The 19,056-nt window shown below is 37.4% G+C and overlaps 4 protein-coding genes across 8 annotated transcripts; 2 read left to right on the top strand and 2 right to left on the bottom strand.

Moving 5' to 3' along the window:
- The first annotated feature begins 545 nt into the window (after positions 1–545).
- LOC129740273 (glutamyl-tRNA(Gln) amidotransferase subunit A, mitochondrial) lies at positions 546–11,365 on the top strand. 5 transcript variants are annotated; one of them, XM_055731887.1, is made up of 4 exons: positions 546–763; positions 2,733–2,833; positions 9,793–9,996; positions 10,055–11,365. In XM_055731887.1, exon 4 carries the CDS (start codon positions 10,100–10,102, stop codon positions 11,297–11,299), a length of 1,200 nt encoding a protein of 399 aa, XP_055587862.1. In that variant the 5' UTR covers positions 546–763; positions 2,733–2,833; positions 9,793–9,996; positions 10,055–10,099; the 3' UTR covers positions 11,300–11,365. The 5 variants fall into 5 exon arrangements, with proteins under 5 accessions (XP_055587862.1, XP_055587859.1, XP_055587861.1 ...); XM_055731884.1 differs by having other exon boundaries at positions 2,528–2,833; XM_055731886.1 differs by lacking the exon at positions 2,733–2,833.
- A 72-nt stretch (positions 11,366–11,437) lies between these two features.
- LOC129740275 (guided entry of tail-anchored proteins factor 1) lies at positions 11,438–12,241 on the bottom strand. The gene is made up of 2 exons (XM_055731890.1): positions 11,979–12,241; positions 11,438–11,901 (listed from the first exon to the last, which is right to left on the bottom strand). The coding sequence occupies exons 1-2, from the start codon at positions 12,045–12,047 to the stop codon at positions 11,476–11,478; spliced, it is 495 nt and encodes a 164-aa protein (XP_055587865.1). The 5' UTR covers positions 12,048–12,241; the 3' UTR covers positions 11,438–11,475.
- A 512-nt stretch (positions 12,242–12,753) lies between these two features.
- LOC129740269 (ADAM 17-like protease) lies at positions 12,754–16,293 on the top strand. Its single transcript, XM_055731875.1, has 7 exons — positions 12,754–12,937; positions 13,475–14,226; positions 14,291–14,485; positions 14,628–14,766; positions 14,832–15,737; positions 15,801–15,960; positions 16,021–16,293. Exons 1-7 carry the CDS (start codon positions 12,844–12,846, stop codon positions 16,055–16,057), a joined length of 2,283 nt encoding a protein of 760 aa, XP_055587850.1. The 5' UTR covers positions 12,754–12,843; the 3' UTR covers positions 16,058–16,293.
- On the bottom strand, positions 16,017–18,529 carry LOC129740270 (methionine--tRNA ligase, mitochondrial). The gene is made up of 5 exons (XM_055731877.1): positions 18,505–18,529; positions 18,322–18,419; positions 17,281–18,258; positions 16,873–17,067; positions 16,017–16,807 (listed from the first exon to the last, which is right to left on the bottom strand). The coding sequence occupies exons 2-5, from the start codon at positions 18,410–18,412 to the stop codon at positions 16,413–16,415; spliced, it is 1,659 nt and encodes a 552-aa protein (XP_055587852.1). The 5' UTR covers positions 18,413–18,419; positions 18,505–18,529; the 3' UTR covers positions 16,017–16,412.
- Between the last annotated feature and the right edge of the window lie 527 nt (positions 18,530–19,056).

Raw genomic sequence — 19,056 nt, 5'->3', positions numbered from 1 at the left:
CTGTCAAAAATACACAAACAGAATTCAATTCAACTGTTTTTCAACACACAACACTATAGACGATTTAATTAAACAAACGTGCGTAAAGACGTATAAAGAAATAGCCGAATTTATAAGAAGTAACGGAATCATAATATAAAAGATAAAATAAATACGAGATTCTCTTTCACGCGATTTTAATAATACAAACACCGCCTACTGGGGTGGTGCCGCTATTGAAAACGCCAACAACAAAACGTAAAATCGATTAAGAGGCAAAATTGAGGCCCGCATACACCATCCTATAACTTGACAACCCTTGGCAGTTTAGCTAAAACAGCTGGCCATAAAGTAGAGGAAAGAAAGAAAGAAAGAAACCGGATAGATTCAAACTGACAACTTCTTCTTCTTCTTCTCCTCTTTATGGCGAGCTAAAACAGCTAAACTGCCAAAGGTTGTCAAGTTGAAGGGGTGTGTTTGGGCCTCAAGCGGCCTCTTTTGTTTTTACTCGGTTTTTCGTTTTGTTTTTGGCGTTTCGCTTTCGTGGCACCATCCAGGTAGGTGGTGATTGTTATTATTTTATAGTTGGTAAAGAGAAACTTGTGTTTGTATCGTTTTTATAAAACAATGCCGTTAACTTTAATAAATTCTGCTATTTCTTTTAGGTTTTTTAGGCTAGCTAGTTTAAGTAATTCCTCGATGCTACTATGGTTGGTCAGGCAGGTGTAGTTTGGTCTATTTACGTATTTGGGACAATCGAATAAAATATGTTGTAAGTCTTCTGGTAAGTTGCAGTCGCTGCATTTATCGTCTTGAATAAGTCTCCATTGGTGGAGTTTAATCTTAGTCAACGTATGGAAGGTTCTTATTCGTCCTAGGGTTATTATTTCGTGTAGTTCTAAGTTAAAGTTGTAGAACCATGGTCTTGTATGTGGTGTACTGTGTAGGTGAAAGTATTTTTTTCCTTTGCTCTGGGATTCCATAATGTATTCATTTGTCCAGTTTTTAAAGGTTTCATTGTTAGCCAGGATTATTCCATCGTTTAAAGGTAGTTTACAGTAAATGATATTCTCACTTGTACATCCGTTCTTCGATAGCTGATCGGCTTTTTCGTTTCCGTTAAGCCCTTTATGGGCCGGGACCCATTGAAAGTGAATGGTTTTCTTTGAATTTTTCAACTTCGTCAGTATTTCGGATATTATATAGTTGTCTTTAAATTTCTTATTCGCGATGCTTTCCAGGCTGGCTTTTGAGTCGGTGCATATAACGAATTCTGTGTCCTTTTTAGTGTTTATTAATTCAATTGCTGTTTTTAAAGCCATCAACTCTACATTCATGATTGATAGGTGTTTATTTACTTTGCAGGAAAATTCTTCCTTCTCTGTTTGAAACCAGATGCCTATGCCTGTTTCGGTTTCGGTTTTTGAACCATCAGTGTAAACTGCGTGGAACCTACTGTAGTTTTCGTTAAGATAATTGATTGTTACTGTTCTTGCTACACTATCAGTCATCGTATTCTTGTATCCATATATGTGTGTTTGAATTTTTAAGTTTTCTATTATATTGTCATCGTTTTTAAATGTGTTTGTGAACGATTGGTGTGTTTGTATTAATAGGTTTTTGTTTTCGAAGATTGTTTTTTCAAGAAATGTGTGGAATTTAGGAAGCTGATGTAATTCAATGAATTTTGAGACTATTCCAGTAATGGGTTTATTGTAGGAGAACGATTTTAACATTTCTTTCTTGGCAAGAAATTCCGCCCTAAATTTTAAGGGGATTTCCCCAGCTTCCGAATATAAGACGTTTGTGGGGGTAGATTTTAATAGTCTTAAACATGTTCTTAGTGAATTGTTGTATACTGTATTTAGCTTGCTCATGTTTGATTTGGCTATCCCTCCGTACAGTGTGATTCCGTAGTCTAGTTGAGATCTGATGATAGCTTTGTTAATTTTAAGGGCAGTTTTTGGATGTGCACCTTGGTTTCTTTTACAGATAATTTTTATAACGTTAACTCGTTTTTTAGTTTTTGCTGCTAAGTAGCTTACGTGAGCTTTGTGTGATAGTTTATTATCAATAATATATCCTAGGTATCTGTGATTGTTTTTCTGGTCAATGTGTATTCCATCTATTATTATGTTTAATTTATCTTCTATTCTGCTATTAAAGAGAATAAAAGCTGATTTGTCCGGGTTTAAACCGATTTCTAGATTTTGTAATTCTGATTTAAGTTTGGATAGGATTGTATTTGCTTCCTGTTCTACTTCATTTAGTGTTTTTCCTGTTATAGTTATAGAAAAATAGTCGGCAAATTGCTGTAAGGTTATATTATGTGTAGTTATATTGTGTAAGCTACTTGTGTAAATATTAAAAAGTAACGGCGAAAGGGGACAACCTTGTGGTAGGCCTTGATTTGTGAGTTTAGTTATTTTGTTATGGGCTGTTTCCATTGTAACTTTCCTTTGTGTTAGATAGAGATAAATCCATCTCTGGATTTTTGCTGGAATTTTAATATTGTCCAATATGTTAAGTAGTATATTTACGTTTACAGAGTCGAAGGCTTTTGTTAAGTCTAGAAAAATCGTTGCTACCGTCAATTTAGCTCTTTTGGCTTCTGTGATGATACTGTTCAAATGGTTTACGCAATCTATTGCTGAATATTTTTCTCTGAAACCGTATGAAAGTTCCGGTATTAGATTATTTTCTAAAAGAAAGCTGTTTATGCGATTTTTAATTTCTATATTGATTAATTTCAGATTTACGTTTATGAGAGAAATAGGTCTATAGGATTTCTCTGAAAGCCTGTCTTTATTTGGCTTTAATATTGGAACCACTTTAATACGTAACCATTGTTCAGGTATGTTTTCAGACATCCAAACTTCATTTGTAATTTGGAGTATTCTGGTGATAAGGTCTAGTTTTAAGTTTTTAAGTATAAAGTATGAAAGATTATTTTCGCCAGCGGCTGACCTATCCTTTTTGCTTCTAAGTGATTTAATCATCTTTTCAATGCTCATTGGCTTGATGTACTGTTCTTTCTCTACGTTATAGTTGGTAATGTTTAGCCCTCTAATATCTTCGCTTATAAAGTTTAGGTCTATGAACTTTTTTGCTAAGTTTTCGTTAGTTAATAATTCCGTGTTCTGTTTAGATTGATAGTTCCCTCACTCAGGCAAATTCTTATTATAATTTTCATAAGATGCATCTTATGAACCGCTTTTTAGTGTGCAAAATAATGTTTCATAAGAGTCTTATGAAATTCTTTCAATTTTCATACGATGTTCTTATGAAAAGTAGAAGAAACGGCTTTGTGAAAAAAATAATGAACACATTCATTCATGGAATCAGTTTTTTTTTCATCATCTAACAGTACGAAGCAATCGCCAGTTCATAGTTATTCTAGTTTCCCTTCAATTTTAAATGTTATTGTTATCTCCGGAATGGTAAGTTCGATTTGATGTGTTTGGTGAGATCGTTTAATATTAGTAAACTAATATACATTATTTGTTTACTTTTCAGCAAGCTGATCGGCAAAAAACGAAAGGTCGAAGATTAAGATGCGGCAAAAATAAATTTGATGGAGCCGTCTGTTGATGCGCTGCTGATGGTGACCATGAATGATTCAATTTAAAAAAAAAATTTGGCAAACAATAAAGTGAATGTTTTCAGCATGAAAAATCTAGAATTTTTCTTATTAGAAAGTGATTTACTGTTTCCATAAGAATCTCTTATGAAAAGCAACAACCTCTCATTGAAGTAGGCGTTCATCTTCAGAATTCATTCGCGTCATAAGACAATCTTATGAATTTCATTAATTTTTCTTATGGCGCCACTTCATAAGAGAATCTTATGGCATACATAATAGTATTTTTCTGAGTGCTCCTATTGCTTTTACAATATTCCATAGTTGGTTGATATTGGTGTCTTCGTTGATTTCGTTTAACATTTGATTTCTGTATTTGAAAACTTCTTCTCTGAGTGCTTGAATAAAATGTTTTTCTGCTTTCTTAAATTCTATTTTATTTCTTAGGGTCAAATTTTTTCGAAATTGTATATGTTTTTTATTCTTTTCTTCGTAAAGTTTTTTAATGTTTTCTGTCCAGTATGGCTTTATCTTTTTCTTACTATCTGAGTGAATGGTATATGTTGCCTGTTCTATTGCTTGGTTTATTCTGGAATTCAAATCTGTAACTGTTTTAAGTGATTCGGGGTCAATTTTGTTTAATGTTTTAATAACTTTTGATTTAGAGACTAATGTTTTTGACAATTTGTTGTTGAGTTTGTTGCAGTTGTCGATTTGGATTTGTATCAGCTTGTGGTCAGTTCCCAAGTCTTCTTCGCTTATTGACCACATTGTCGTTTGAGCTATCCTGGGTGTCGTAATGGTCAAATCTATTGCAGTTGGACTTTGATTGAGGTCTGGCCATCGAGTAGGTTTGCCATTATTCAATAGAATGAGATGGGAGTCGATTATTAAGTCACTTAGAAACTCGCCTCGCGGGTTTTCTGTTTGAGCTGCACGATCCCAAAGTGGGCTACGAGCATTCATATCACCTCCAATGACTATTTCAGATACATTATTGTCCATGTATTTAAACAAGTTTAGTAATGATGTTTTGATGTCATCAAGATTTGTGTCTGGTGCTATGTATATAGAGATAAATGTTATAGGGAATCTTGTATTTTTCGTTTTAATCGCTGTAATTTCTAAGTCTACGTTTGGAATTGTGATTTCGTCAAATATCAGATTGGGGTGTACAATAATACCTGTACCCCCATACCCGTCCGGCCTACAATTTTTTATGAAGTGATAGTTTAAAAATTTGAATTGTTCGTTGGGTTTGAGCCAGGTTTCTTGCAAAAGAAGTATATGTATGTCATTTTGAACTATGAATGTTTTAATTGACTCTCTTTTATGTAAAGGTCTAAGGCTACGAATATTTATTTGAGCTATATTAATGCTATTATTGAAGGATGCCATTTCGACTGTTTATTTGTCATTGGTGTGGGATTCTGAGTTTTGGAGTAATTTGTTTATAGAGGAGCCTATTTCGATTAACAGAAGGTCTGCATCCAGTTTGTCGGATGTGTTGTTGGAAATTTTGTCAAAGATATTACGTAATTGTTTTTCAAGGGATTCGTTTTTTTGTTGAAGATATCTTTCAATCTCCGATACTTGGTGTGGGTTTTCTGTTATTGTTTGTGTACGTTGTATTTCCGGGATGGGTTTGGGAAAGTTTTGTCTGATGGTTGTTGGTTGTTCTATTTTTTGTGTTTTGTTGGTACTTACTATTTTACTGTAGTTTATAGGTTTTCTAGGTATTAATGTAGGTAAATTTACATGTCTGAAGCTTGTGTTTGAGCTACTTGGTTCTCCTAATTCCGGGAAATCCTTGGTGGATTCCAAGGTAGCAAAGCGATTCTGCGTCTTAGGATAAAGCTTTTCAGCTTCTTGGAAAGTCATCTTGTTGATAGTCATGGCCGCGTTTATGTGTTCTTTACGAATTCTTTCCAAACAGGTACGCTCTGTTGGAAGGTGGTCTCCCCCGCAATTTTTACATTTTGGGGTGGTGCCATCTTCACATTCTGTGTGATTGTCGTCTATGTTCTTTCCGCAGACTTTGCATGCAGGTTTACCCTTGCACGCCGCTGCTTTGTGCCCTAAACGCCAACATTTGTTGCATACCCGTACTGGGTAGATATAAATTTCTGGTTTTGTGTTTACCCCGTATATTTGAATTACCCTGGGAAGCTCTGGGCCATCAACAGTGATTTTGACTGCCCTTGTCGGTATAAGACGTTCGTCCTTTTCGCTCTTACGTTCTCTATTCAGTTTTAAAATTCTTTCAACCCTGATTATCTTTTTGTCTGAGATCGCATTGAAAATAATCTCCGGATCCGAAATTGATAGTGGAATGTTTTTTATAATACCGGTTGTTTCCCTCAACATTTTTGGAATAAACACCTTCATGTTATTATTTTTTAGAATCGAGGTAGCATTCAAGATTTTTTCGGCGTCTTTCGGTCTATTAAATGTCATTTTGTAACGGTATTGCCCTGCCTTTTTCAGCTCCGTGAACTGGTCTAGCTTGGTTTCGTGCAGAAATTTTCCGATTTCCATCGGTTCTAGGAGTTTTTGCCCCTCTTTGATTAGGATTGGTTCCAGGAAGACAACATTAAAGTGCTTGTTCTGGATCCATATTTCTTTGTCAGATTGATTTTCATTAATTTTTTCCTTACGAGATGGTCTTGGTGTTAGTTCAGTGTTGGTTTTGTAAGTGTGTGTGCTATTTGGTGTATCTTTATCGTCGTTTAGGTTATGTGTCATAGCTGGTGTGTTTGTGATGTCTTGGTCCGGGTTTCCGTTAGCCTTTTTTCGTTTCTCTACTGGTGATACATCTTCGTATCCTCGGAAGTCACCACTTTCCTGGGATCCGTCAGGGGAATGTTCATCCTTACCTTTATCCGGGGGCGGTCGGTCACGTTTTCTTGCCTTTTTCCTGCTCATGCTTGCAAGAGCAAGCGTCACTAAAAACTATCCTAACCTAATTTTCTCTTTTACTTAAACTAGCTTTATAATTAATAAGGAAGTAGAATTATTGAAAAAAATATAAATATATGTACAGGCACTTGTTTCTCTTTATAACTATATTTACATTGATTTTTATTTAAACACTGAATTTAGCACTAATAGCGATCCACCAGAAACAAAAATGGTTTCCCCTTTCGGGACGCGTCACGCGAAAAAAAATTTCTTCCACTTGACTCGCTTTAACCGTTTGTGTCCGCTCTCGGCGAAAGTTAGAGGAGGAATGAAACTGACAACTAATAGTTTGACAGTAATCGGTCCGGTTGCGATATTCGTTCCGATCCGGGTTGGTGTTCCGCTTGTTTTCAATCTTTGTAAAACTACACTGAACCAAACCAGGCTATGAAATTTAAAAGATCGATCCAATAAATCTTATAGTTCTGGTACTAATAGAAGCTAAAGACAAATCCAGTAAAAATTATAAGAAAGTCCAATAGATTACAAAAATTTTCTGTGCCAAGCAAAGTATACAAGAATTTCCTATAAATTTCATCAGTTTGAAAAAAAGTACATTTGGCGGGATAAATCGTCCTTTCCGTGTACTTGAGTTCGTTTCAAGTTTGTTGGTTTTTCGATTCGTAAGTAAATTGTTTTTAATGTGATTATCGAAATAGAAATTGGTAAATTTCAAAATGCGCCGTGGATATTGATGATATATGTATCCTTCTTTAGGTAAATCTTTGTATCCCAGAGGGGTAGCAGCCCAGAAGAAAAACTCCGGATTTGAGCGGCTGCGAGTACGATTTTATACTACAACAGAACAGGTAATCCGCGATTTTAAAAATTAATTTATGTTGAAATTGAAATTGTGGTTTGCTTTTAGATTACATCAAATTGTCAGAATAGTCGGAAAAAAATAAATCTAATGTAGTCTGCAGACGGAAACACCAGATAGCAATACGAAATGTGGTCAGCGGCCAACACCTTAACCACACCCGATTTAAACGAAAAATTTGAGCATATCCCAGATGAATTGTCGGTACATTGCTAGTCCTCCAGAAAGCAGTGAATTGTGTGTGAAATTGTCGATCGAGTTTGTTTGGTAGACGAGAATAAAATGTATTAACTATCAATAAAAACTTCATATAATTATTCAACTTGGAAATAAATTTGAATAAAACTAATAAACTGAATGAGCATATTTTATTACGCGATAAAATTATTCATTTCATTACATTAAACAATAAATTTTATGAATTTGGCTTGCTTTAAAATTCATTGGAATTCCTATAAATTCAATCCTTTCTCTATTGATAAAAAGTATTGGATTTTCTAGTAGTGCGAAAATACTAGAATTTCTAATAAAGCTTATAGCCCAATTTTGTTCAGTGTACCAGAGAATAAACCACAACCACCGGAAAATAAATAAAAACGAAATGTTTTATTTCATTTTGTTTATTGAGATGCCAATTATTTTTAAATTTGGATTCACTGGAATAACTTTTTGTATATTGATAGATGATATTCTCTTGAATATTATAATTATCTCCTGAAAGCTGAAAGAAAACAAAAGATTAGATTTTAAGTTAAGAAAACATTAACTATCAATCTTACCTTCAATTTTAGATCGCCGCTATGCGTTTCATGTTGAAATCTATTTGTGTCTGCCTGGCTCGTCCGGCACTTTGCTGTGCTGCTGAAATGAAATGAATGAATATAAATTCGGAATGAATACAATTCAAATTTTTACAATTACAACTTACCACAACATCTCTCATCAGGCCAAATTCAACGCTTTTAATGTAACGCATCTAAAACTGCCCTTTTTGAAGGGAATCGAGCCTTTTAAAATAAGGGGTAATATTGATCCGATATAATGACCCGTTATTTGACAGATCATGGGGGTTCTCAATAACGGGTCAATTTTACGCCTTTAAGGGGTAGCCAAAAGTTAGCGTGTGTGCTAACTTTTGGCTACCCCTTAAAGGCGTAAAATTGACCCGTTATTGAGAACCTCCACTATCTGTCAAATAAAGGGTCCTTTTGGCGGATCAAAATTACCCTTTATTTCGAAAAGCTCGAGTCCGCTTCAAAGGGGTAGTTTTGGATGATGTTACATATTGAAAGCGTTATTATTTGTCCGGTAAATTGCCATTGATGTGAAAAATTGTAAGTATTTTGTGCATTTATTTTGTTTCCTTTGTGAAATTCTAATCATTCGTGTTTTTATTTCAGAACTGGCACTGTTCCGGATGACAGTGACGAAAATATGCTGTTGTTTGAGATCGGATTCACGGCGGTGGATGGTAAATAAAAAAAAAAAATGAATGAATTCATACTTTTATAGATTTGTCTTTAAATAAATCAAATTGAATATAATATTTTGTAGTGATTTATTTCCCGGCAAACATATTTCCCATTGGAAGCTTCTGAAATTTCCCCCATACGAAAGCTTCTCAAATAAGGGGTAATTTTCATCCGGTACGAGCGTTTGAAATAAGGGGTAATTTTAATCCGCTACAAGCGTTATCAAGCTGAGTACCCCTTAAAGGGTACAGTGGCTTTATCCTTAAAAAGGAGTTCTCCCAGTCTTAATGAATAACGGGTCAAAAGTATTCGTTAAGGGGTAGCCAAAAGTTAGCGTGCACGTTGTTATTTTTATAATCGTCTCCGAAGTAGTTTTTATTCAACCGCGAGTGTTCCTTCCTCCACCATATCACTTCAGCTAAGAGGTAAGATTTACCTTTTTTGGATTCACCTTTTTTCTCGGTGAATTGTACCTTTTTTCCAACCTCGATTCAGGTAAATTTTACCTCACTGTGAGGTGAGTTTCACCTCGAAGAGGTAGAAGTTACCTTTTTGGCTTTCACGAGCGTTCACCTTTGCTAACTTGGTAAATTTTACCTTTTTATTATTTTCCGTGTATTTATCCATCCTGTTTTAAATATAAACAAAATTAACAACTCTACTAACTATAAACTTCATCTGGTGGAAAGATGGTTTTGTGCACCAACTGCTGTCATCTTCATATAAAAAAAACGTTTTGACAGCACTTGGTGCACTACCGGTGCACCACCAGGATGAAAACGAATATGGCAACATAAATATGGTAACATAAACAAAATTAACGACTCTGAAAAGTTTATAATAAAACAGAGCATTGACATAGTATTGTATGTAAAATGAATCGGCGATTGCCACAAAAAATTAAAGAGGTAAGAGCGTGAAAAATGCACAGTTGGAAATGTTTGTAATGACGGAAATGGCTTTTTTTTGTCCATATACAGCTAGCGGACAGCTACCGTCTGCAACAAACAACGCCGCTGCTCGTTGCTGAACATTGTCTAGCCCAGGCGGAGCGATTGCACAATTTGAATGCTTTCGTCCGAGTTTGCGGCACTGAAGCCCGTCAACAGGCCCAACAATCCACGGACCGGCTTAATCGAGGCACATCCTTAAGCGATTTGGATGGCGTTCCCATAGCCGTGAAGGTAAAAGTTTATAAATCGATTATGTGCTGTTAAAATAACTTCGTCGTATTTATCCAAGGACAACTTTTGCACTGATGGTATCCACACGACTTGCGCTTCCCGAATGCTTCAGGGATTCGTACCCCGCTACAGTGCCACCGTATATCAGCGACTGGTCGATCGGGGTGCTATCCTTATTGGCAAAACCAACATGGACCAGTTTGGAATGGGTTCAGGAACCGTCGATTCTATATTTGGCCCAACAAAAAATAACTGGAGCGATCAATTTAACGATCACGGCTTTAGAATTGCCGGGGGTAGTTCCGGTGGGTCGGCAGTAGCAGTGGCCTCTGGTATCTGTTTTGCGGCGCTGGGTTCAGACACAGGTGGATCAACTAGGAATCCTGCATCTTATTGTGGAGTTGTTGGCTTCAAACCCACTTACGGATTGCTCTCACGACACGGTTTGATACCTCTAGTTAACTCAATGGATGTACCTGGTATTTTAACTAGAAATATAGAGGATTGTGTTACGATGATGAATGCAGTTGCCGGGTCAGACGAGAAGGATTCAACGACGGTCACAAAACCATACGATTGTCTGCAACTACCGGAAGCACATGCTATCTCACTAAAAGGACTTAAAGTTGGTATTCCAGTTGAATACCATTGTGAGGGGCTAACTGATGAAGTTCTTAAAACATGGAAGAAGGTTGCTGACATGTTGGAAGAAGGTGGAGCTACCGTTAAGAATGTTTCCTTGCCGTATACTTCGGCTTCAATTTTCGTTTACTCGATTCTGAATCAATGCGAAGTGGCTAGCAATATGGCTCGCTATGACGGAATCGAATACGGCCATCGGTCTGATGAAAATGCTAGTACCGAACAACTGTATGCCAAAACACGAGCCGAGGGATTCAACGGAGTTGTTAAAAATCGCATCTTGGGCGGCAACTTCTTTTTATTGCGCAAAAACTACAAGAAATATTTCCAAAAAGCCCTTCAAGTCCGACGATTGCTTGCTGAAGATTTTGAGCGTGCATTCCGTGTAGTAGACATTTTACTGACTCCCACAACCTTGAGTGAAGCTCCGACGTTCGAAGAATTTTGTCAGAGTAATAATCGAGACCAGTGCGCTGTGCAGGATTTTTGTACCCAACCGGCCAATATGGGTGGCATTCCAGCACTGTCCCTACCGATTCGGCTATCGAAACGAGGTCTCCCAATAAGTTTGCAGCTAATGGGACCCAGTTTCTCAGAGCAGCAACTCTTTCAGGTAGCGCGTTGGATAGAAAAAGAAGTTGGATTTGTTGGAAAAGTATGATTTTAATATAAAATTTATATTATAAATATAATAAACAAATAGAGTTGGACTGTTTAGTTTGTTGAATTTTTTTCGGGTCCATGTGAGAAAATATCCATGCCTGGCGTTTCGAAAGTAAAATCAAGCATAACTCGAAAATAGACTTATCTGAACCTATTTTATTCAATCAACTCGTCCTACTTAAGGTAACCGGCAATGGCTCGCGCTACTAAGTTGTTAACCACAATCCAGCAAACGGGTGACACAGAATTGGAAACACCGGTAGGAAAACTTAACGCTTTACCGAAAGGTTCAAAGTTGAATCCGTCGCCGAAAACAACCACCGGTTGATAGCGGTACCCGATAGATATAATGACGAGACCAAGCGAAGCAAGTGCGTAAGTGCCGTACTGGAAACCGTACTCGTAGATCTTTCTACGCATCGCATCACGGGACTTGGATTCGTTTAGTTTGGCATCGATGGCCACCAGTTTGCGTTCCACTTTCACGTAGTTGATGTAATCGTCACGCATAGAAATACGGGACAGCTCTCGGCGGGTAAGCTCGGATTCAGCTCGCAGAGCTCGGGTTTCTGGCGAATCGCGAATGACGAGATCTACTATCTGGAGTCCCAGGTTAACATTCATGGAAAAAATAAGAATAAAATTATTCTTAAATCTCAAGTAACAGAGGTACTTACAAAATTAGTAGCTCGTGCTGTGAATGCCAACAGGAAACAGATAATGGTGATTGCAAAAAGTAAAAACATCCTTGTAATGTATGAACTTTCCAAATTATAGGACCAAGGAACACAGATTTTATTTTTCTTCTTTTATAATCGAGCCTTCCGTCTGAGGGCTTTTATTGTAGATTGTTATCTAAAAATTCAATTTTTTTTTATTCCTTTTATCGATTTGTTGGGATTTGTTTATATTTTTCAGGCAGATGCACTGAACAAAGATCAAAGTTATTTAAGAATTTAGACACTGCGATTTAAAAAGTGCCTGTGACCAAGGTGTCTACAAACACAAGGTTCTTAAAGGTGGGGGCGATGGAAAGGCGACACATATCAGAGTGAAATCGCCTTCAACGAATTTTACTTTTCAGTTCGAAGAAACTCTCTTGTCAACTGGCAGCGCAAATGGGACGAGGATGAGTTGGGTCGGTGGCTGCACTCGATTATCCCAAGGGTAAGCCTTAAACCATGGTTTAATAGATTTGACCTGAGTCGAGATTTTATTCGTATATTTTCCCGTCTCATGTCCAATCATTATTCCTTAGATGCGGTACTCTATCGTTTGAATATTGCTAGCAGCAATTTGTGTAGTTGCGGCCAAGGTTACCACGACATCGACTTTTGGTAACCCTTGCCTACTTTTCCTCAATATGCATCCACCCGTAGCTGGAGGCACTCTGTCCTGTGCTGTTTTGAACCAAGCAACTTAATTTTGAGTTGAAATAAAGGAGCGTGCATCATCAAACAAAAAGGAAAACAAACATGGAGGTGATTTGAAAATTTTTCGTCTAAAGGTTTATAGGAAATTTGTCTTTAAAAGTTCACCAAAATGGTTCTAAATTGTTACAATGGAGTGTGGGGACAAAGTGCCGTGGTCGTAGTAATAATTTGGACGCTTATTGGATCGCTACCAGTTACAAAAGGTAAATTATTTTCGCGATTGATGTTTCTCTTTGAAGACATTTATCGATCTGTCTGTGATGTTTGTTGGACCACATCAAAACGACTGTTCACATATATTTTTCTATTTATCCAACAGAAATAATTTGACGGTTACTCGAAAAGATTTTTCAATTTTTAGTTTTTTCAATAGTACATTTTTCTAGGAGACAGAATCAATTAGAGGGAACTTTTCTATGGCCGGACAACATTGATTTTTCGAATGGAAAAAAGTAAATATTTAGCAGACCACAACTTTGAAAATTAGTGATAATGATTTCTCTTACATGAATATGTTGTTATTTTTTTTTTAATATTGTTTAGAGATCATAATATTGATACCTACTCTTTCAATCGGTAGAGAAAAAAATTTCACAAAAATATCTTTTTGAAGTTATTGCTTAAAAACCCTAAGTGTCCGGTAGTACACAAGTTCCCCCTAAATGTCTTTAGTTTTAATAAAAATGTTTTCATTTTGATTTTTTCGTCTAAAAATTCTAAAACCATTTCGATTTCAATAGCCCAACTGCACAAAAACCTGAAACATTATGAAACTCTTCAAACCGACGACCTGACCCATCGCGTTACAAAACGTGGTGCGAAACCTAGCAGTCACCCATTCAACACAATCAAAGAGGTAGAATTCAAGGTACTAGGTCGCCATTTCCGGTTGATATTACATCCGCACAAAGAAGTACTTCATAGTAACTTCCGAGCCTATGCTGTTGATGGTAGCGGAACAGAATCGATAGTGCATTTGGACCATGATAACTTCTTCAAAGGTCGAGTGTTTGGCGAAACAAATTCACACGTTAGCGCGCATCTTGAAAACGGTTTGCTAACAGCGTCGGTTTTTCTCCCGGACGAAACATATCACATCGAGCCTTCCTGGCGGCATTTGGGAGATTTGAGCGATAAGCACATGATTGCCTACAAGGCTTCTGACATCAAATTTAGTTGGGATGACGTAGAAGCCATTGGTGGTGAGCTAGGAGGTGTTCCGAGAACTTGTGGTTACGTTAAGGAGGGCTTGGAGCTTGAAGCTAGCGGAGATGATGAAGATCTGGACGATGACCCGGGGTTTGATGAAATGCAATCGGTATGGACTGAACCTACTAAAGAGCGCGAGAACAAAAAAGGTCGTCAAAAGCGGCAGGCGGATCAGTACGAGTACACGCCTACCAAAACCAGATGTCCTCTACTGCTAGTTGCCGACTATCGATTTTTTCAAGAAATGGGTGGAAGCAACACCAAAACTACTATCAATTATTTGGTAATAAATCTGACAGCTTGGTAGAAAATTTTACTTAATTTTTTTTTGTTTTTGTCAATTTCAGATAAGTCTCATCGATCGAGTGCACAAAATTTACAACGATACCATATGGCAGGATCGCTCAGATCAAGAAGGCTTCAAGGGTATGGGATTTGTCATCAAGAAAATTGTGGTACACTCGGAACCGACCAGGGTACGTGGCGGCGAAGCACACTACAATATGGTTCGGGAAAAGTGGGACGTTAGAAATCTGCTAGAGGTAAGTTACTGTAAAAGGATTTTTTTGTCATGCACATGTAACATAAAATTTTTGTGAACAGTTTTAAAACCAATTTCCCATTTGTTCATGCTATCGCGTGGATTTGGTAACTATCATATACAAATTTATTAAAACTGACTAGGTTTTCTCACGAGAATACAGCCATAAAGATTTTTGTCTAGCTCATTTGTTTACGGATCTTAAATTTGAGGGTGGTATTCTCGGTTTAGCTTATGTAGGTTCCCCTCGACGGAATTCTGTCGGTGGCATTTGTACACCAGGTGCATTAATTTTTTTTCAGAAGTCAATCGTGAGTTTTTTGAATATTAAAGCGTGTTTTTTTTAGAATATTTCAAAAACGGTTATACACTCTACCTGAACTCGGGATTAAGCAGTTCACGCAATCATTACGGTCAACGGGTAATAACGCGGGAAGCGGATTTGGTAACAGCTCACGAGTTCGGTCATAATTGGGGTTCCGAGCATGATCCTGACATACCAGAATGTTCACCCAGTGCTTCCCAAGGAGGCAGCTTTCTGATGTACACGTACTCGGTTAGCGGATACGATGTGAACAACAAAAAGTTTTCACCTTGTTCGCTGCGTTCAATTAGGAAGGTGCTTCAGGCCAAATCGGGGAGGTGCTTTTCCGAACCGGAGGAATCATTTTGTGGCAATCTGCGAGTGGAAGGTGACGAACAGTGTGATGCTGGTTTGCTAGGAACGGAAGATAACGATGCGTGCTGTGATAAAAATTGCAAGCTACGCAGAAATCAAGGTGCCGTTTGCAGCGACAAAAATTCTCCCTGTTGTCAAAACTGTCAATACATGATGGCTGGGGTGAAATGTCGGGAAGCTCAATATACTACCTGTGAACAAGAAGCCAGATGTACCGGTAATCATGCAGACTGTCCTAAGAGTCCCCCGATGAGCGACGGAACGATGTGCCAGGAAAGAGGACAGTGCCGCAATGGGAAATGTATTCCCTATTGCGAAACGCAAGGACTGCAGAGTTGCATGTGTGATACAATGACGGATGCTTGCAAACGATGTTGCAGGCAGAGCATCAATGAAACGTGTTTCCCGGTAGAGCCTCCAGATGTGCTTCCCGATGGTACACCGTGTATTCAAGGTTTTTGCAACAAAGGGGTTTGCGAAAAAACCATCCAAGATGTGGTGGAACGGTTCTGGGACATTATTGAGGAGATCAATATTAACAAAGTATTGCGTTTTCTAAGAGATAATATCGTCAGTAAGTATTGCGAAATGGGACCAGTAGAAAAATAAAATTTACAATTTACCTTACAATTTTTAGTGGCCGTCGTCATGTTGACAGCACTGTTTTGGATTCCAGTAAGCTGCATCATATCTTACTTTGATCGCAAGAAAAGGAAGGAAGACTGGAAGGAATACGAATGGAGCCAGAAGCTAGATTTGATTCACCCTAGTGATCGTAGAAGAGTGATTCATATCCGGTTAGTTTCTTAATATCGATATCAATTTAAACACTCACAATAAAATTATTTACTTTTTAGAGTTCCTCGTCAGAAAATAACAGTTGCCAGAATGTAATTATCGAACGTCGACGTTTTCTTTTTCTGTGGTGATGTGCTACCTATGTTTTATGAAGTATTTTCTTCAAACTTTAAACGATTTGTTGTTTAGCGACAATTGCATGGGTTCAGTGCAGTACCACTCTACTCTTCATTTTTATGTTATGGATGTCGAACGTGACAAATTGCGGATTCCTTTCAATTCTGAGAACAAACTGGTTGCTGCTAGTAGAAATATACAAAAACTGTCGACAACTTGCATGTATATTTTTTATTCTAAAAACCATATCCAATGCCTTGTTGTTGATACGGTTAACATGAAAGGTGTAATAATCAATAACAAACTTTAAAAGTATTCTAGCGTGTTCGTCGTTCTATACATTTTTTTTGTTTTTCTTTTTTTCCCTTATGGGTTCTTTGGGAACTATAATCCTCCTGAAAAGGACAGCATCGGTAGATCCGAGAGGACGCTCTCTTTCGTTCCATTGTACTTTCAAATCATTCCAGTACCTCCGCTCATAGCGAACATTTAGCTTATCCAACAGCTGTGTGCATAACGCGGGGATGATCGGTTGCAAAATGATACCGGTTTGTCGCAAGACTTCCATGGTGATACCGAGGATAGCTTGAAGTTGAGCTTTGTGTTCGGGACCTTTCAGTTTCCAAGGAGTTGTAGTCTCAAACAAATTATTGGTGGAGTGCAACAATTGAACAACACTATCTACTACGAAATGAAAATTAAACTGTCGATAGTGTCCAAAGCATTTTTCTAGAAGGTCAAAAAAGTAACGTGGTTGACATATTAATTAGGAAGTATTGAATAAGCTGTATTACCAGGTAAGGCATGTAGAAGTTCTAGCACTCGCTTAGTAACATCCAATGATTCAAGATGTTTAAGCGCTTCTGGATCTATAGACGGGACGACTCCTTCTGGATTGAGAACCTTTCCACAGCATCGGGAGAGTAAATTTCCTAGTGTGTCAGCAAGTTCTGCATTGAGTATGCGTAAAATTTTGGTATCGTTGTAATCTGAAGTAAAATAATTATTAATTGAAATTGAAACGTCGTTTGCGGTACAGATAAATAAAACTGCCATGTCTATGGCTCTTTCTGGTATCTCGATATGTTCCGAAACCTATATAAAAATGTTCAACCTATTCTGCAGTAAAACAATTTCGAAATCAAATTTTCATTTCATTCAATTACTGCTTCCTAAGGTATATAGACAAATCAATAACTTACTACCGTCGCTATGAGCAACACCTTCTCGCAGCAGGAAGAACCGGATACCCTCGTGAGTGTAAGAAGCAGCCCTTTCTTCTGGATCGACAACATTGAATTTACTTTTGGACATTTTCTGATTGTCCACTGTCCAGTGTGAGTGTACCAGTAACTTTTGGGGTGGCTCCAATCCTGCAGCAATCAAAAATGCTGGCCAATATATACCGTGGAACTTAAGAATATCTTTTCCCAAAATCTGCAACGTGGGAGGCCAACTTCTTATGAAGTCTGCATTAGGATATCCGACCACAGTCAGGTAGTTTACCAGAGCATCCAGCCATACATAAACCGTTTGGCTAGCATCGGATGGTACATCTATGCCCCAAGGAACGCGGCTTTTTGGTCGTGAAATTGAAATATCGGGAAACGGTTCTTCTAAATAGTCCAAAAGAATTTTTTGGAACTTAGTGGGCTGTATCCGACTTTCACAGCTTTTGACCCAATGATGTACATCGTCATGGTATTTGCTTAGTTTGAACATAAAATTAGTTTCCTGAGTCCATTCAACCCGATGACCAGATTCAATAGAAACCTTTTCCCCACGTTCATTCTCCTTGAGTTGGCTTTCTGTGAGGAATGTTTCATCCGGTATACAGTACCATCCTGAATACTGAGCCGAATAAATGCTGCCATTGGATTCAAGAGTGTTCCAAAAGCTTTGTACAGCATGTGTGTGATCTTCTTCTGTTGTTCTTATGAACCTCGTATAGTCGATGTTAAAGCAATGGAACAGTTTCCGGTATCGGTCGGAAATGTTCTGACAATAATTCTCAACCGGTATGGAATGAGCAGCAGCAGCTTGTTGAATTTTCGTGCCATGTTCATCGGTTCCAGTGCTGAAAAGAAAAGCGCAGTGTGCATCTTTTCCAGAGGCAAGCTTGTTGAAACGGTGTACTGCATCTGCAATCACCGCCGAATAAAGATGACCAATGTGCGGAGCTGCATTGGACAAAACACTAAATATAGAAAACATTTGTCATATATCAAGTTTGTAAAACTTACCGGCATTTACATAGAAAATAGGTGTTGTTATAAAGGAACATTTACGGTTGGTGCAATAATATCTTTGATTTTTTATTAATTTAAGAAACATCCCACAGCTAAAAATTAAACTTTATTTAAGAAATGATTGAAATGTTATTACATATTTAAGTATAAATGAGATTGAATAATAACTTTGTTTACCTTTCTGGTCCTTCTTCTTTTTCTTTCTACACTTGAACAGATATCTAATGCTGAATCTACACGAAAAATAATAAAAAAGGAAAACTTATCGAGTAACTGGGGTAGTTTTTTTCCACCCTTCTTTCGAAGTAAATTTTACCTTTTTTTTCATTCACCTAGGTAGCTACCTTGATAGCTACCAAAAAGGTTAATTGTACCGTTATTCTTTTCACCAAGGAAAAAGGTAAATTTAACCTTTTTGGGGTTCATTAAGCAAAAATGTACATTCTACCAGTTTCTCATTAACTGTATAAAAAAGTCGCTGTTCTGGTTAGTCATCAAATTAAATGAAACAAAGAGTGACTAAGAAACAATTTCATTCAAGATTTATTTTATTTAACCCTGATCCACTGGTCTCCTTTCAGATACTCAGTTTGGGTTTCGCAGGGGCAAAGGAACAAACGATTGTCTTGCTTTGCTGTTTTCAGAGATACAAATGGCGTATGCGAAACGTGAACAAATGGCTTCAGTGTTTCTAGACATAAAGGGAGCTTTTGATGCAGTCTCCATAGA

Source organism: Uranotaenia lowii, chromosome 1 (genome assembly GCF_029784155.1).
Source record: "Uranotaenia lowii strain MFRU-FL chromosome 1, ASM2978415v1, whole genome shotgun sequence".
NCBI lineage: Eukaryota > Metazoa > Arthropoda > Insecta > Diptera > Culicidae > Uranotaenia > Uranotaenia lowii.
Note: the sequence above shows the minus strand (reverse complement) of the source record. Positions and strands in the feature narration are given on the sequence as shown.

What these genes read in the sequence shown, in the direction of transcription:
- LOC129740273 (XM_055731883.1), top strand. Translation starts at nt 9,688, where the DNA reads ATGAATCGGCGATTGCCACAAAAAATTAAAGAG. An exon ending in TGCCACAAAAAATTAAAGAG is followed by an intron (nt 9,721 to 9,792) that starts GTAAGAGCGTGA and finishes GTCCATATACAG; the next exon opens with CTAGCGGACAGCTACCGTCT. An exon ending in GCGTTCCCATAGCCGTGAAG is followed by an intron (nt 9,997 to 10,054) that starts GTAAAAGTTTAT and finishes TATTTATCCAAG; the next exon opens with GACAACTTTTGCACTGATGG.
- LOC129740275 (XM_055731890.1), bottom strand. Translation starts at nt 12,047, where the DNA reads ATGTTTTTACTTTTTGCAATCACCATTATCTGTTTCCTGTTGGCATTC. An exon ending in CAGCACGAGCTACTAATTTT is followed by an intron (nt 11,902 to 11,978) that starts GTAAGTACCTCT and finishes CTGGGACTCCAG; the next exon opens with ATAGTAGATCTCGTCATTCG.
- LOC129740269 (XM_055731875.1), top strand. Translation starts at nt 12,844, where the DNA reads ATGGTTCTAAATTGTTACAATGGAGTGTGGGGACAAAGTGCCGTGGTC. An exon ending in CGGTGGCATTTGTACACCAG is followed by an intron (nt 14,767 to 14,831) that starts GTGCATTAATTT and finishes TGTTTTTTTTAG; the next exon opens with AATATTTCAAAAACGGTTAT. An exon ending in AGAAGAGTGATTCATATCCG is followed by an intron (nt 15,961 to 16,020) that starts GTTAGTTTCTTA and finishes TTTACTTTTTAG; the next exon opens with AGTTCCTCGTCAGAAAATAA.
- LOC129740270 (XM_055731877.1), bottom strand. Translation starts at nt 18,412, where the DNA reads ATGTTTCTTAAATTAATAAAAAATCAAAGATATTATTGCACCAACCGT. An exon ending in TATTTTCTATGTAAATGCCG is followed by an intron (nt 18,259 to 18,321) that starts GTAAGTTTTACA and finishes TGTCCAATGCAG; the next exon opens with CTCCGCACATTGGTCATCTT. An exon ending in TGTTGCTCATAGCGACGGTA is followed by an intron (nt 17,068 to 17,280) that starts GTAAGTTATTGA and finishes ATTTTACTTCAG; the next exon opens with ATTACAACGATACCAAAATT.